Source organism: Lepus europaeus, chromosome 1 (assembly GCF_033115175.1).
Source record: "Lepus europaeus isolate LE1 chromosome 1, mLepTim1.pri, whole genome shotgun sequence".
Lineage (NCBI taxonomy): Eukaryota > Metazoa > Chordata > Mammalia > Lagomorpha > Leporidae > Lepus > Lepus europaeus.
In genome coordinates this window covers 125,445,705-125,462,385 of record NC_084827.1, presented here as the reverse complement: position 1 = coordinate 125,462,385, position 16,681 = coordinate 125,445,705, and the positions used below count along the sequence as shown (strand labels likewise).

The 16,681-nt window shown below is 37.8% G+C and overlaps 1 protein-coding gene across 2 annotated transcripts in view; it reads left to right on the top strand.

The window, feature by feature from the left end:
- Positions 1-16,681, top strand: part of PDE1A (phosphodiesterase 1A) — a 265,269-nt gene that overhangs the window by 235,010 nt on the left and 13,578 nt on the right. Inside the window, exon 14 of one of the 2 annotated variants that reach the window (XM_062188745.1) lies at positions 9,000-9,322. The exons of the other annotated variant lie outside the window; for it this stretch is intronic. Coding sequence (XP_062044729.1) covers positions 9,000-9,043 — 44 coding nt within the window. The 3' untranslated portion in view covers positions 9,044-9,322. Of the gene's footprint in view, positions 1-8,999; positions 9,323-16,681 lie in introns of those variants that run through there. 2 annotated transcript variants of the gene reach the window in all.

Below are 16,681 nucleotides of genomic sequence, written 5' to 3'. Positions count from 1 at the left end.
ATTTAAACCAGGCTGATTCTTCCTTTCGAATTCATTATGGAACGCTGAAGAATCCTTCATCTGAACGCTACCTCTAGCCAAATCCTTTGCTTCTCTAGGGAAAGCCTGGCTTCTTGTCCACATGTGTCATCAAGAAATGACGCTGGCTCTCTTCCCAAACCCTGGCCTATGGGCGCCCAGAGAGGCTTCAGGAGTGCACTGTAGAACTTACAGATAGCAGGCTGCTTAATGAGAAAAAATATAATGGCTAGACTGTGCCTCAGATCCAAACCAGTTGATGGCAATAACACCTGAAGACTATTTTTTTTAATCTTATTTACCTGCAATCTCTATTAGTCCCCCAAACTGGTCTTTACCTTCTGCATCTGTTATTTACAGAAAATAAAAAATAGATCTTTTCAACAGAACAAAATTATATCATGCTCCATACACTTTAAGAAGTTCTAATTATATTTTTTAAAGATTTATTTATTTGTTTGAAAGTCAGAGTTACACAGAAAGGGGAGGAGAGGCAGAGAGAGAGGTCTTCCATCACTGGTTCACTCCCCAATTGGCCGCAACAGCTAGAGCTGCACCAATCCGAAGCCAGGAGCCAGGAGCTTCCTCCGGGTCTCCCATGGGGGTGCAGGGCCCCAAGGATTTGAGCCATCTTCTACTGCTTTCCCAGGCCATAGCAAAGAGCTGGATCAGAAGTGGAGCAGCCGGGTCTTAAACTGGCGTCCATATGGAATGCCGGCAATGCAGGCAGAGGCTTAATCCGCTACGCCACAGAGCCAGCCCCAAGAAGTTCTAATTATAAGATATCTGTATTTTTAAGTATTTGTTATAGTTTGCCATTACCTTTTGAGTAAATTAAAACACTTCATGTAAAGCATAATAGCTAAGTTCCCAGGAGAGTGAATCCTAACATCTCTGGGGACAAATAATCAGAGGGAAGCAGAGTCTTTTGTAGTCAATAGCTAGAGCTTGCACTATTCTCCCTCTTAATTATGGTTCAAAATGAAATAGTGTAAATGAGGTGTTACTAGTAATTTTGTTACATATTTTATATTATTAGTAAATTATTTTATTCATGTATTTTATTGTTCCACTTCCAGTTTAACCTCTGCAGCTTATGCTCCACATTATACTACTATTATGTGTAAGGGCATGCATTTGGTAAAATGGACAATTTGGAAATTCAGAATTTTAACATTCTGAGAGATGATAGTCACCAAAGTTACTTAGCCCTATAAGAGTTTAAATAACACTCTGAACAGTAAGTGTGTGCCAGTGCGCTATTCAGTCATGCACATCTTCATTAACATAGTCTTCCAGCCTGGCAGCATATCAGCATCATCTGGGCTACTACGTTTCTCAGACGTTCCACATGGCCTGTCTCATGTTCACAGAGGTGGAATCTAAATAGGACATCTCTGTGCATTTAAGTGAATTCATCAGGACATGGGAGGAGAGAGCAAAAAACTTCCTGAGCTCATTGTCAAGAAAAGCCAAGTACGGATCTGAATCTGATTCATCCAGCTTCACCCTTACAGGCTGCACCTTGGTGATGTTATCCCTTATAATAATTGTGTCTTGATCACCCTTGCTGTAGCCTGGAATGGTGACCCTCTACTCCTGGGGCAGTTGGGGAGCAAGGTCATGACTGCATCCTGGAACATAAGATTAACCTTTATGCAACCTGAAGACTGCCCATGCCTGCATTTTCCCACCTCACTACCTTATTCTTTCCTCTGCAATGATTGCTCTTCTCAAAACTCCTCCTCCCTTCTGCTTATTAGAACACCACCTACCTCCAAGACTCAATTAAATGCCATCTTCTCCAAGGAAGATCACTTATATACTCTTAGCTGTCTTATTTATTTTCCAGCAGTTGGAGTAGTTACCACATTCTACCTTGCAGTCTCACAATGGGCAGGAGAAATGCCTTTGCAGGGAATCTATCAAAATCAGTGTTTTAGCAGGAGTGGGGGCGAAGAGGGCAGTCAGCATACATTGTCAGCTGCACACACCTTCTTCCAGTTCTGACATTCCCCATTGGAGGTATGTACCATCTTTCCACCCAGTGAGCACCACTGCATATTATGCAATAGTATGATCAAACTGTGTTGCACATGTAAAAAGTATAGTGCCTGACAAAAGATTTGGGACCCGATAATGAAGTCTTTACAGAGCATTTACAGAGACCTCCTATGTGCTGGTTTAACACAAGTGCCTGTAGATTTTTTTCTGAGGGCAGAACTCATGGATTCATGGATATTTTCCCTGAATTTCTCATAGCTCTTTCTCGGAGCCAGGCACAGGTTCAGGAGGTGTTGATTGCAGGAGAGTTGAGTCCACTCTATGGAAATGAGTCCATATAGATGAAATGGAATGACCTACTATTAATGTTCAGTCCATATATATATATATATACACATATATATATATATGTAATGGTATTAACTAATATTTTTATTGTATTTTTCTTAACTAAAGGACCTAAAAAGTCTACTGATGAGTGGCAAAAGGGAAAACTAAATGCTGAAGACATTCCCTCAAATTGCTTGCTCTTGTTCTAAATGTTCACTTAAAATGTTTGCTGACACCCCCAATCTAATCCCATGCTCCAGTTTTACTTTGCAATATTGAATAATGCAAGAGTTCACAGATATTTTGTAGCCTCTAAAAACTGTTGGGGAAGAAGTGTGACAATGGGGCCAATATTGTGGCAGTGGGTTAAGCCACTACCTGCTGCATCAGGATCCCACATTGTTTGAGTTTTTGATCCCACACAGTTTGAGTCCTAGGCTGCTCCGCTTTCAATCCAACTCTCTACAAATGCACCTGGGAAAGCCATGGAGGATGGGCCAAGTGCTTGGGCCCCTGCACCCACATGGGGGACCTGGAACAAGCTCCTGGCTCCTGCCTTTGTTCTGGCCCAGCCCCTGCCATTTGGTGAGTGAACCAGAAGAAAGAAAACCTCTCTGTGAGTGTCTTTCCCTCCTTCTCTCTGTAACTCTGCCTTTCAAATAAAATAAAATAAATCTTTTTTAAAAAGTGTGGCAGTGGACATTTGGAACGAAAACGAGGTGGAGAAGAGGATGATAGGTTGGATGTTGTACTGTTTAACAGAGATGTTGGGGTCACAGTAGGCAACAGACTTTGGGTGAAGTAGAAAAGAGTTCTCTGAGACCGTTCTTTCATCCACATACTTCTGTCAACCTCTGATGTGTAACCAGAATTTGACACCAAGGCCAGATTTTTGACTTTGTCACAAAGCCCCAGTAATAAACACAGTTGCACGTACACTGACAGTTTTCTTTTCTTAAGCTTACATATCAGAAGACAACGTAAATCTCTTCATATGTCCCTACTATGTCTCTTCTTTGTAAAATCATAGACTTATGTTCCTCTTCTTTTAGAAAATGTTATTTTATTGTGTTTATAAATATAAATTTAGGCAGAAAGATTTATAGGGATTCTTAATGGCCAAAGGAGGGACTATGTAGCACTTTTTTTTTTCTGAAAACAATTAGCATGGATGCGTGTTTTCTTCCTGGGGGCACTTCAACAAGTTTGTGGAAAATGGAATTAAAAGATAAAAATATAAAATTTGTCTCTCAACAGAAGCTGAAACTAATTCAAAACAATTTGGTAAGCAATTGCATTAATCATTCAGTCCATCCCTAAGGAACTGAGAGTCCTAGGAATTTAACCTCATAATGCAGTCTTTCAAACATTATTACTTGAAGAAAAATCAGTGCCCTTTAAAAACACTTTAGGTTGGCCGGCGCTGCAGCTCACTAGGCTAATCCTCTGCCTGCGGCGCCAGCATCCGAGGTTCTAGTCCCGGTCAGGCCGTCAGATTCTATCCCGCTTGCCTTCTTCCAGTCTAGCTCTCTGCTGTGGCCTGGGAGGGCAGTGGAGGATGGCCCAGGTCCTTGGACCCTGCACCTGCATGGGAGACCAGGAAGAAGCACCTGGCTCCTGGCTTCGGATCGGTGCAGCACACCTACCGTAGCAGCCACTTGAGGAGTGACTCTGTCTCTCTCTCTCACTGTCTAACTCTGCCTGTCAAACAAAACAAAACAAAACAAAACACTTTAGATTAGCAAAAAGGAAAATCAGAAGGTACCAAATCAGAGTTGTAATGTGGATGCCTACTGATTTTCCATTGAAACTGTCAAAAAATTGCTCTCGTTTTGCTGTGAAGAATGAGCAGGGGCATCATTGTGGAGGAGGACTTGCCCAGATGAGATTTCCACGATGTTTTTCTGCTCAGGCTCTCTCCAAGCAAGCAGATGTTATTCTTTGGCCTTTCAGAAAGTGAACAAGCAAAACACGTTAAGCCTTCCAAAAAAACTATTGCCAAACCCTTTTCTCTGATCAGTCTGCTTTTGCTTTGACTAAACCACTTCCACCTCTTAGTAGCCATTGCTTTGATTGTGTTTTGTCTTGAGGATCATTTTGGTAAAGCCATGTTTCATCTCTTGCTCCAATTCTTTGAAGAAATATTTCAGAGATCTTGATTCTGCTTGTTTAAAATGTCCATTGAAAGCACAGCTCTTGTCTGAAACTGATCTGGGCACAACAGTTCTAGCACTCATAAGGCAGAAAATATGTCCCTCTTTAATTTTTCACTCAGAATGTGTCAGCTGAGCCAATGTCATTCTCTGTGGTGCTGGTGGTTGTTATTGCTGTTCATTGTCAGCCCCTAGCAAGATTAAATTTTCCTCAAAAAAAAAATTGATTTTGATGATTTTCTACTTTGGGCTTCATCTTCAATATTTTTCTTAAAATTAGTATCCATTTATAAACTTCTGATTCCATTGGAACATCATCCTCATAACTTTTTCATAGAACTTTAGTGATTTCACCGATCTTCAACTTAAGCATAATCATAAATCTGATGGTTGTTATTGCTTCAATTTTAGTAGAACATATGTTACTCTTTATTGAGGTTCTTTTAAAACTGATTTCATCCTTATTAGTGCTTCAAATTAGATCTTGTCCAGCATATTATAACAAGTAGGATGAGATTATTATGGCACATAAATTTCTCATAATATGCATTTTCCATGAACTTTTTGAACACTCTCATGCATACATATGAAAAATTTAATTTATAAATTGGGCACAGAAAGATAAATAATAATAAAATAGAATAATTATAATAATATATTGTAATAAGAATTATGTGGATGTTATCTCTCAAACTTTTTTTTGTAAGGTTTATTTATTTATTTGAAAGGCAGAGTTACAGAGAGAGAGAGAGAGGCAGAGAGAGAGAGAGAGATAGAGAGAGAGAGAGAGAGAGAGAATCTTCCACCCATTGGCCACAATGAGGGAGCTGGACCAACCTGAGGCCAGGAGACAGGAGCTTCTTTGAAATCTCCCACATGGGAGCAGAGGCCCAAGGACTTAGGCCATCTTCCACTGCTTTCCCAGGAGCATTAGCAGGGAACCGGATTGGAAGTGGAGCAGCCAGGGACTCGACCAGCACCCATATGGGATCCTGGAGCCACAGATGATGGCTTTTACTCGCTACACCACAGTGCCAGCCCCCAAATTGTCTTTCTTTCTCAATTTTTACCGTACTCACTTTTTTTTTTCTTTTTTTCAAGATAACTTAAAAGAAGCACTTTATGGCCTCTTTCTGGCATATCTATTGCCAGCATTACCTCTCTTATGTCTTGTTGCCATTTTTATGTAAAATAAAGATTACTTGAACAAAAATAATGCTATATGGTGACAACCAATCTGATAATAGAGAGGGCTACTGTGAGTGATAGATACAGCATGGATGTACAGGAAAAAAGTGATTCTTGCCTCAGGTTGGGTGGAGTGGGACTGCATGACATTTCAGCATTCTTCCCAGAACAATAAGCTATTTAAAACTTTTAAATTGCTTATGTCTGAAATTTTTCACTTAATATTTTTGTACTACAGTTGACTTCAGGTAGCTGAAATTGTGAAAAAGTGAAACCATGAATAAGGAGGCTCTACAGTATTTAAAATACTTTAAAATACAGTATTATATATTATATGTAATAAGTTGTTTTTATAATTATATTGGTATTAATGTCAAACAGAATGTAGATTCCTATTTTACTAGGTACATATTTATGTTCCAGTGACAAATTGAGCAGAATAGTCACGCTAGTTAGTCAGCCAAGCAGTCTTGTGAATTAGATGTTGTCACCTTCTTCCCAAGGTGATAACTGAGGTCTGAGGGAACTTGATAAGTCACTCAACATTGCAGGTCTGTATACACATTACAAATAAATCTACCTTTCTCACCCTTTCACATAGTTTCATGTAGACACAGAAAATGTGATAGGAGTGAACACTGCAAGAGGAAACGATTTCTTGTGGAACCTTACCCCAGAGACTACATAATTGTTTTCTTGAATTTACTCCTGTCTAATCTTAGAACAGCTGACCCACTGAGTTTTCAAATGCGTTCATCCGTGCATTTATGCAAATATTAGAATTTTGAATTTGGGAATGAAATTGTTTATCATTTATTTATTCACTCATTCATCATTGATACACAAATATATTACAACTTCTCCACAAGGGAAGAATTATAGCCTGATGCAATTGAAACTCAGATCACCTAAATTATTTGTCTAAATTCATAAAATTAGTCTTTGAAAAGACTGGAATATGCATCTAGTTTAACTAAATTCAAAGTCCTGGAATTTCTAGATTATGTTCTAGAAGTTAATTGTAAAAGGGTGATTTTAGTTACATTTTCTAAACTTTCCTTATGAGCCAAAGACGCACCCAGGCTGATGGAAAAATTGTGATGGCAGAAGAATTAAGGACATTTTAAGTGACACTGTGTGTATGTGTCCTGCCCATTAGTATTTGAATGGACAATGAACATAGGAAAGAAGGTAGAGGCAATGGCCTGCATCCCCTAATAATTGATGCTTGCCTCCATGAAGATAAAGAAGTTTTCTCCAAAGCATTTTAGGAGTAGGATGAACGGGGATCTGAGACAGTAGGAACATGAGTTGTCATAAGACTGAACCTTGATGGACTTGTAAGTGGGATGATCTCTTCCTGATCCATCTTAAAGAAGCTCACAAACCTTACCCATACTTAGATGTAGGCAGGAGAGAAGAAGGTATTTCCAGAAGGTTCCTCCACTCAAGGAACATATCTTCTCATTCCTATTTGGTCAAGAAAACCCTAACTGGTGATCCATATTGATATTACACATTTCTTTCTTTTTCCTGGTACTCCCATAGTAATTATCAATTTTTATCTAATGCCATTTTTTCATCCTTTTAATTTGAACACTCAGAACTTTTGATATATATTGTGTTCAGAAATAAAATTTATTCCACACTTGTGGACAAATTACTAAATACGCGTAAATGTAATTTTTAGTGTTTATCACAGTATATTTTTTCAGAGTACAATATTGTACCTGAAAATATATTTTTATAACTCTTCAAACATGGAGGAATCACTGTAAAGGCTTGTAAACAGTAAAGGGAGGAAAACTGACCTTCAATTAGCCAAGAACTGCTCTAAAAGCTGCAAAAATTGTCATAGTACATTCTAGCAAAATGCTTGCAAATCTACTGAATGCTCATATAGTACTTACATTATTTTAAAAGTAGCATTATATTGGGCATGATTACAAATTGTGAGACACACAAACAAGTCTTAAGACTGTACTTTTTGATACTTTCTCAAAAGATTAAATAACAGTAGAGTGAAATTCTACTTGAAAATCATACTATGACCTGTATAAGAGCATTGGCCTCTCTAGCTCTGAGTTTCTAGAAGAAATTTCTGGGAGTTTTTGTTACTGTTGTTAGTGTTAATAAACAGGATTAATAGGAGATAGATAATATTTATGATAAAATATGGAATCATGATTTTTAATTTTAGACTGAATTACAGGTAAAATATTATCTCCTTGTATGATATAGCACTACATCCAAATACTTGTAAACTATTTGTTAGTGAATGATATTAATATCTTTCAAAATAATTTTGCGATGCATTCTGAGAATGTCTACTGTAGTGAAATTAAGCAGAATTGAGCTCCCTAAGAATTCAGGCAACAATTTTAGTGTTGAAAAAAAGCTTCCTTTTTTCCCCCCCCCAAAGATTGATGTATTTATTTGAGAGGTAGAGCCATGGACAGGGAGATGGAGAGACAGAGAGAGATCGATCTTCCATCTGCTGTTTCACTCCCCAAATGGCCACAATGGCCAGAGTTGGGCCAGGTCAAAGCCAGGAGCCAGGAGGTTCTTCAGGGTTTCCCACGTGGGTGACAGGGACCATCTTCCAATGCTCTCCCAGGGCCATAAGCAGGTAGCTGGATTGGAAGTGGAGCAGCAGGGACATAAACAGGCACCCATATGGGATGCCAGTGTCACAGGTGGAGGCTTAACCCACTACGCCACAGCACTGGCCCCTCATTATTATTATTATTTTTAATTTATTTGACAGGTAGAGTTATAGACAGTGAGAGAGAGAGAGACAGAGAGAAAGGTCTTTATTCTGTTGGTTCACTCCCCAAATGGCCGCTACGGCCGGCGCTACACAGATTTGAAGCCAGGAGCCAGGTGCTTCTTCCTGGTAGCTGACACGGGTGCAGGGGCCCAAGCACTTGGGCCATCCTCCACTGCCTTCCTGGGCCACAGCAGAGAGCTGGACTGGAAGAGGAGCAACTGGGACTAGAACCCCGTGCACATATGGGATGCTGGGGCCGCAGGCGGAGGATTAACCAAGTGAGCCACGGTGTCGGTGCCGGCCCTGGCCCCTCATTATTAAAATATAAAAAGAATCATCTCAAGATCAATGCTAATGAATATTAAAAAAATCACAAAAGGTTTCAGTAGCAAAACAAAAAATATTTAAAATAAAGAAATATATGTCAACTATATTTATCTTTATAATTTTACAATAATTCCTACAAATAGGCTGATTATAAATGCTAATTTTAAAATATTCTCTAAATTGTAAATAAGTACCTTTCTTTTTTCCAGAAGCAAAAGCCAGTTCACAGAAGCCTGAGTTTTGCCTTGAGTAAACACCTTTAAGTAAAGCCTCATGCTTGGTAGCAGCTCTAATTTGACAAAAAGACTTGGAGATTTCAATATTCTTGTGGAAATATATCTTGCTCAAATGATGTCACGAACCATATAAATAACAGCTACAAATTCCTTGATTGACCTGACTAAACTGCTATGGAATAGATTCAACTGGTGACTACATCAACATCACTATGCCTTCAAATATCTGTTTAAATAATATTTTGTGGCATCTCTCTTTACTGAGTTAATATAATGAGTGCCAATAAATTTTTTGAGCAGCCAATCACTAATTTTGTCATTTTTTTGCAATAAAGTCTGTCCACTTATTTTTCTCTTTGGATGTCTCTTTTCTAAACTATAAAAAGGTTGTATGTATTTTGTAACCTTATCTTTCATCTGAATTCCATTCATCCTCCTGAATAAATGCTTTAGTAGGTTTTCTTTTTTTTTAAACTTTTATTTAATGAATATAAATTCCCAAAGTACAGCTTATGGATTACAATGGCTTCCCCCCCCCCATAACTTCCCTCCCACCTGCAACCCTCCCCTTTCCCGCTCCCTCTCCCCTTCCATTCACATCAAGATTCATTTTCAATTCTCTTTATATACAGAAGATCAGTTTAGTTTATATTAAGTAAAGATTTCAACAGTTTGAACCCACATAGCAACACAAAGTGAAAAATACTGTTGGAGTACTAGTTATAGCATTAAATCACAATGTACAGCACATTAAGGACAGAGATCCTACATGATGCACTTGGGCCTCATTCCTTTGTAATCATAACCTCTACTCTACCACCAATGGCTCTACTCCCAACCTGTGTGTACTGATGGTCCTCTTCCCCACTTAATGCTATATAATTGTTCAAACCTGGTAAATGCCACTCTTAGGATCATTGGTTACTATCCTCACTCTGTCTTTTATGACCTTGTCTAAATATGATCAGAGTCGGCAAACTTGGAAGGCTTCCATAGCCTTGGCAACTCATGACGACAGCCTAGGGTGGTTACTGGCACCATAAACTAGAGTGTCAATTTGTTGGGTCAACAACAGGAGCCACTGTGCGCTTGCTCCTCATGTGGGATCTCTGTCCTTAATCTGCTGTACATTTTGATTTAATGCTATAACTAGTACTCAAACAGTATGTTTCACTTTGTGTTTCTATGTGGGTGCAAACTGTTGAAATCTTTATACTAAATTGATCTTCTGTATATAAAGAGAATTGAAAATGAATCTTGATGCAAATGGAAGGGGAGAGGGAGTGGGAGAGGGGAGGGTTGCGGGTGGGAGGGAAGTTATGGGAGGGGGAAGCCATTGTAATCCATAAGCTGTACACTGGAAATTTATATTCATTAAATAAAAGTTAAAAAAATTGATTAATTTTCTATGCAATGTCCAATTTAAAACCAAGTGTTTTTTTCATTTTTAATTATCTTTATATACGGAAGATCAATTTAGTATATATTAAGTAAAGATTTCATCAGTTTGCACCCACACAGAAACACAAAGTGTAAAATACTGTTTCAGTACTAGCTATAGCATTACTTCACATTGGACAACACATTAAAGACAGATCCCACATGAGACGTAAGTACACAGTGACTCCTGTTGTTGCTTTAACAAATTGACACTCTTGTTTATGGCATCTGTAATCTTCCTAGGCTTTAGTCATGAGTTGCCAAGACTATGGAAGCCTTTAGGGTTCGCCAACTTTGATCTTATTCTGACAGGGTCATAGTTAAAGTGGAAGTTCTCTCCTCCCTTCAGAGAAAGGTACCTCCTTCTTTGATGGCCCCGTTCTTTCCACTGGGATCTCACTCACAGAGATCTTTCATTTAGGTCTTCTTTTTTTTTTTTTTCCCAGAGTGTCTTGGCTTTCCATGCCTAAAATACTCTTATGGGCTCTTCAGCCAGATCCAAATGCCTCAAGGGCTGATTCTGAGGCCAGAGTGCTATTTAGGACATCTGCCATTCTATGAGTCTGCTGTGTCTCCTGCTTCCCATGTTGGATCCTTCTCTCCCTTTTTGATTCTATCAGTTAGTATTAGCAGACACTAGTCTTGTTTGTGTGATCCCTTTGATTCTTAGACCTATCAGTGTGATCAATTGTGAACTGAAATTGATCACTTGGACTAGTGAGATGGCATTGGTACATGCCACCTTGATGGGATTGTATTGGAATCCCCTGGCACGTTTCTAACTCCACCATTTGGGGCAAGCCCGATTGAGCATGTCCCAAATTGTACATCTCCTCCTTCTCTTTTTCCCACTCTTATATTTAACAGGGATCACTTTTCCGTTAAAATTTTAACACCTAAGAATAATTGTGTGTTAATTACAGAGTTCAACCACTAGTACTAGAACAAAAAAAAATACTATAATGGATAAAGTATTGCATTGTACATCAACAGTCAGGACAAGGGCTGATCAAGTTACTGTTTCTCATAGTGTCCATTTCACTTCAACAGGTTTCCCCTTTGGTGCTCAGTTAGTTGTCGCTGATCAGGGAGAACATATGATATTTGTCCCTTTGGGACTGGCTTATTTCACTCAGCATAATGTTTTCCAGATTCCTCCATCTTGTTGCAAATGACCGGGTTTCATTGTTTTTGACTGCTGTATAGTATTCTATAGAGTACTTGCCCCATAATTTATTTAGCCAGTCTACTGTTGATGGGCATTTGGGTTGATTCTGCATCTTAGCTATTGTGAATTGAGCTGCTAGTAGGTTTTCTAACATTAAAAATAATTCATAAAACTTTTCAGGAATAGATATCTTAATATATATATTTTATTCCCAGCATTATGTGTATACACACACACAGAGACATATATATATAAAATCAGAAATAAATGACAGAGTTAAAATGATTTAATATATTTGTCTGTTGGATTTGAAAATGGCTTTTTCACTGCATAATTCAGTTCAAGCAAAGTCATTTCTTCCTGGAGAAATCCTGGGTTTTTTTGTTTGTTTTTTTATAGGAGCTGTCCTCATATATCCTCTTTTACTATGATCTAACAGCTGACTTAATGGTTAATTGTACTAGACTCTCAGGATATCCCAAAATTAATTGTTAAGAATGACTGATGTATAATATTTAAAAATATACTTTCACAAAGAAGAATGTTTACTCCTATAGTCATGTTTCAATGGGGAAAATCGGCTATAATATACTATCAGATTTAATTTCTAATATAAGGAATGTCCTTATGCTAACTAAAGTCAAAAACATAGCAGATGTTAAATTATACATGAAATAGACTTAGGATTTAGGGCTCTAAAAGCTGACTTTTATATTCAATTCTGCTACTTATTAATTATTTAATACTGAAAATTTAATCTCATTGTGTTTCAGTTTGATCATTTGTCTATCCAAGAGATCTTATGAGAACCAAATGAGTCAATGTTCATAACTTGGTGTTTTCTATAATAATTCCAATTATTACCAGGGCTCACATACGTGCCTCCTTATTTATGGAGCCCTTATAGAAGGCTTCGTTAAATTTATGATGGAAAAAATTACCCAAAAACAGTTTTGTTATGAGAGTATGCTTAACTCACGATAAGAGATCCATTAGGACACTTCCATCAATCGAGTGTATTGCTATATGGTGAACTGTTTGTGATTAAAAATGCAATTATCACCTTACCATTCCTAATTCATCCATTGGAAAAGCTTATATCTCCCAAGTATCTCTCAGATCCATTCATTTTCCTACCTGAGTAAATGAGAGAATGAAACTGGCTTATTTTAAATGATTTTAAAAGCCATTTATTTTGTCAAACTGTAAGTGAACAAACTTTATCTAAATATTTTTATTGAAGTTCCTATCAATTGAGCAAAATATTTTTTAAAAAAGTGTTTTGTAGACCCAGATGCTCTCAAAAAGAGTATACTTTGGTTAATTCAGGAAATCTGGTCTATGGCAATTCAATTCATTCATGAAAGAATTTTTACCTTCTTACTTTCTATCCTTTAACATATGCCTAAATTTACAGTTTAAATACAACCAAGATTCTTTAGTTCCCCCAAATTGACTTTTTGTAGGATTGTTTTCATACTTTGGCTAATATAATTTTCCCTTGTTAACTATAGAAATACAGGAAATTCCCAGAAATAATATATAAAATATTATAGTTCAGGTTTATGTTTGCCATATATATATATATATATATATATATATATATATATATATATTGACAGGCAGAGTGGACAATAAGAGAGAGAGACAGAGAGAAAGGTCTTCCTTTTGCTGTTGGTTCACCCTCCAATGGCCGCCGCAGTAGGCGCGCTGCAGCCGGCACACCGCGCTGATCCAAAGGCAGGAGCCAGGTGCTTCTCCTGGTCTCCCATGGGGTGCAGGGCCCAAGGACTTGGGCCATCCTCCTCTGCACTCCCTGGCCACAGCAGAGAGCTGGCCTGGAAGAGGGGCAACTGGGACAGAATCCAGCGCCCCGACCGGGACTAGAACCCCGTGTGCTGGCGCCGCTAGGCAGAGGATTAGCCTATTGAACCACGGCGCTGGCCCTCATATATATTTAATTTTCATATTTGATTCCTTCTCCATAGAAGAAATGCTCTAGCATGAGGGGTAAAGGAAAATCTTCTCATCTCTCTCTCTCTCCCTACCTGCCCTCTTCTTACTCTCTCTCTTTCTCTCTGACTTCCAAATAAAATGAGATATCTTCAAGTGGGATTCAGTATGAAAATCTTCAAGAGGCAATGGTGAAAACCTTCAGGAATCTGATGCTCAAATTTGATTACAATGTCATTTTCAGAACACAACCCAGATCCATTCTTTAGCAGACAGCTGGTAGTGAGAGATGCTAGGAGACTTCCACTAGTTTTGGTTCATATCAGTAAAACTTGCTGCAAGTAATGGGAGAAATTCAGTCCAAAGATACACTCAAGGATATTAACTCATCACTCTAAATCTGTGATTCATTTAGAAGAGATCTGTCTTCCTATATCACTCTTCCATCTTAGGTTAGTTAGGCTGCTATAAAATATAATGACCAAGTCTGATAATTAAGTAAAATCCAGCAACACCAGTAATAAATAGAAATATCACCAAATAAAGTCAGTGAAATGAAAACAAGATGCTCATTTTGTTAGTTTGCTGAAGAGATAATAGAGCCCCCACAGTTCTGTTTAGATGTTAACCTCCACTATGAGAATAATCCTGTTATGTGAATTTGTAAATAGTAGAAATCCCACTGCTCTTCACAATTTAGCTGAAAATTGAAAAATCAGTAAAGTACTTTGTGACTAATTGTATTGCTTTCATTTTTTAGAAGTTACATTAATTAAAAGTTTACATTAATAGGAGCAATTTGTATATTTGTGTGTGTGTGTGTGTGTGTAGGAAAGAAAGAAATAACTTAGAAGGAATCTTAGAAGGAATTTTGTAAGAACACAAGAGTCTGGGGCAGCTTGTTGGTGCAGTGGTTGTTGTCACTTGGGATGCTAATATCCCATATGAGAGTGCCTTGTTTGAGTCTTGGTTCTTCTACTTCTGACATCGCATCCTGCTAATGCATACCCTGAAGGCAGCAGATGATGTTTCAAGTGTTCCTGGCATCCGTCTGGGAAACCAGGGTTGGGTTCTGGGCTTCTGGCTTTGGGCTGGCCCCACCTCAGCTCTTAAGGGCTTTGGGGGAGAAAACAATAGGCTGCAAAAATCTCTCTCCAGCTTACTCTCTTTCTCTCTCCTCTCTCCCTCCATTTTTTCTCCCTTCCTCTCTTCCTTTCTGCCTTTCAAACAAAATGAAAGTAGTTTTTTTTTTAAATAAGAAGTTAAGACAGATAGCTGAATATGTATAATTAATTTCCATCTTGACTTATTCTTGGGCTTAATCAACAAAGATACCAAATTTTTAAATCATCTATGATTTGATGACAAAACTAAAAGGTAGTATCAGTTTATTATAAGATTAAAAACATTGAGGAGAGTATTTGATAGCTTCAATCAATTCAGTGTACAAATTTTCAAGCAACACTTACAGAATTGCATGAGGGGTATCTAAAACCTCCAGGGATTTTGAAGTATACTTGCTGCCAGCATTGGCTGAATCTTTCTGCTGTATGAGGTACCCACTTGGTGAAAAGTATGTACTCAGCTTGAAGATTTTACGTGACTTTAGTCACAATGTGAAAACAAAGAGGAAAATCAAAGAAGACATGCTTTCCTGACCCTCTTCTCTCATCCTTCCTAGATGAAAACAGTGTTTTACCTTCTGAATAATTTGTTGACAATAAAACTTAAAATTGGATCTACAGAAACTTTTGCTGTTTGGAGTCTCTGGTTTAGAAGCAATCCATTACTCTTGCTATATTTGAATAAGCAAGGAAAAAAGTGTGTGCAACCTGACATTGCTAAGATCTGTTACAGGTAGTTGGCAATGGTGTTACAGGATGGAGATCAGAATTCAGCAGGACAAAAATAATGAAAAGATTTGCAGTCATTTACACATTGCATTTCAAAGGATAGATGTTTAATTGCAGTCATTTGTTTTTACTGATTTTAAATGAAATAACTTGCCAGTACTCTTGGAGTCTCAAATTTCTATCATGCTCCATGGAACTGGCAGCTCTTTATTTTGGAATCCTCAAGAGTATAGGACTTGTGTGGGCTTTGATATTCAAGCCCTCCTTAGCTTATCTTTTCCTGCAGGCTTCACTGCACAGAGTAATGACGAAGACAATCTTTTCTCTTAAAAAGTGCTGCTCACAATTCTTACAATTGGTTAACTCAGTCACCTCTGGATTTCAAATCCTAGCAGCTTATCAGAGCAGGAAGAAGAAAAATGTCATGTTGCCTGCATGTTTCCCAATAGAAACTTCATAACTGTACGTTTCCAGACCACAGGAATGCTATTCCTCTCACAGATCAGTAGAAAGTTTCTCCTCTGGTTCAGGAAGTCAGCACTGAATGACCAAACTCTTCACTCATGGGTGAAGTACTTGGCCGTGAGGTTGAAGGTCCAGCTGTCTCTGATGTGGTAGGTGACTTTGAGCAAAAAAAGAAATTGTCAGCAGAATTAAATGATAAAATATGTGAGAAATTTAACACAGTGGTTGTCCTCTGAATGTTTACGTTTTTTTCTGTTGCTGCTAAGAATAATAATATTATTCTTATTCATTATTTTATGATCTAATGTTTTTTCTTACACAGATCACTTATAATTTAGTAAGTCAAGAGAGATCCACTCCTATTAAAATATGAATAGACAAATGTTGACAAGAATCTAAGGTATAAAGATGGTTGTATATTACATCCTTTAAAATTTTTGTATAAAGACTCAGAATTAAAAATTTGATAATACACCTGGTATATACATCTTTGAGCCCATATTGAAGTATAAGAGCCCAGGACTTTATGGAAAACTATAGGCAATAGTATGCAGATTAGTGGTAAGATTACATATGCAAATGCACCAGTTTCCTTTATTTTTTCAACATTATATTTTATTTCTCTATTTCGAGATAGCATATGGTTAATTTACAATATGGTCAAAGGCTTAGTGAACCCACTAAATAGAGTTAAACAGCTTCTCACACTATCCATTGAGGAACTTGAGAAATAATTTCTGATAATATTAATCCCATACATTGAAAGTAGAAACTTC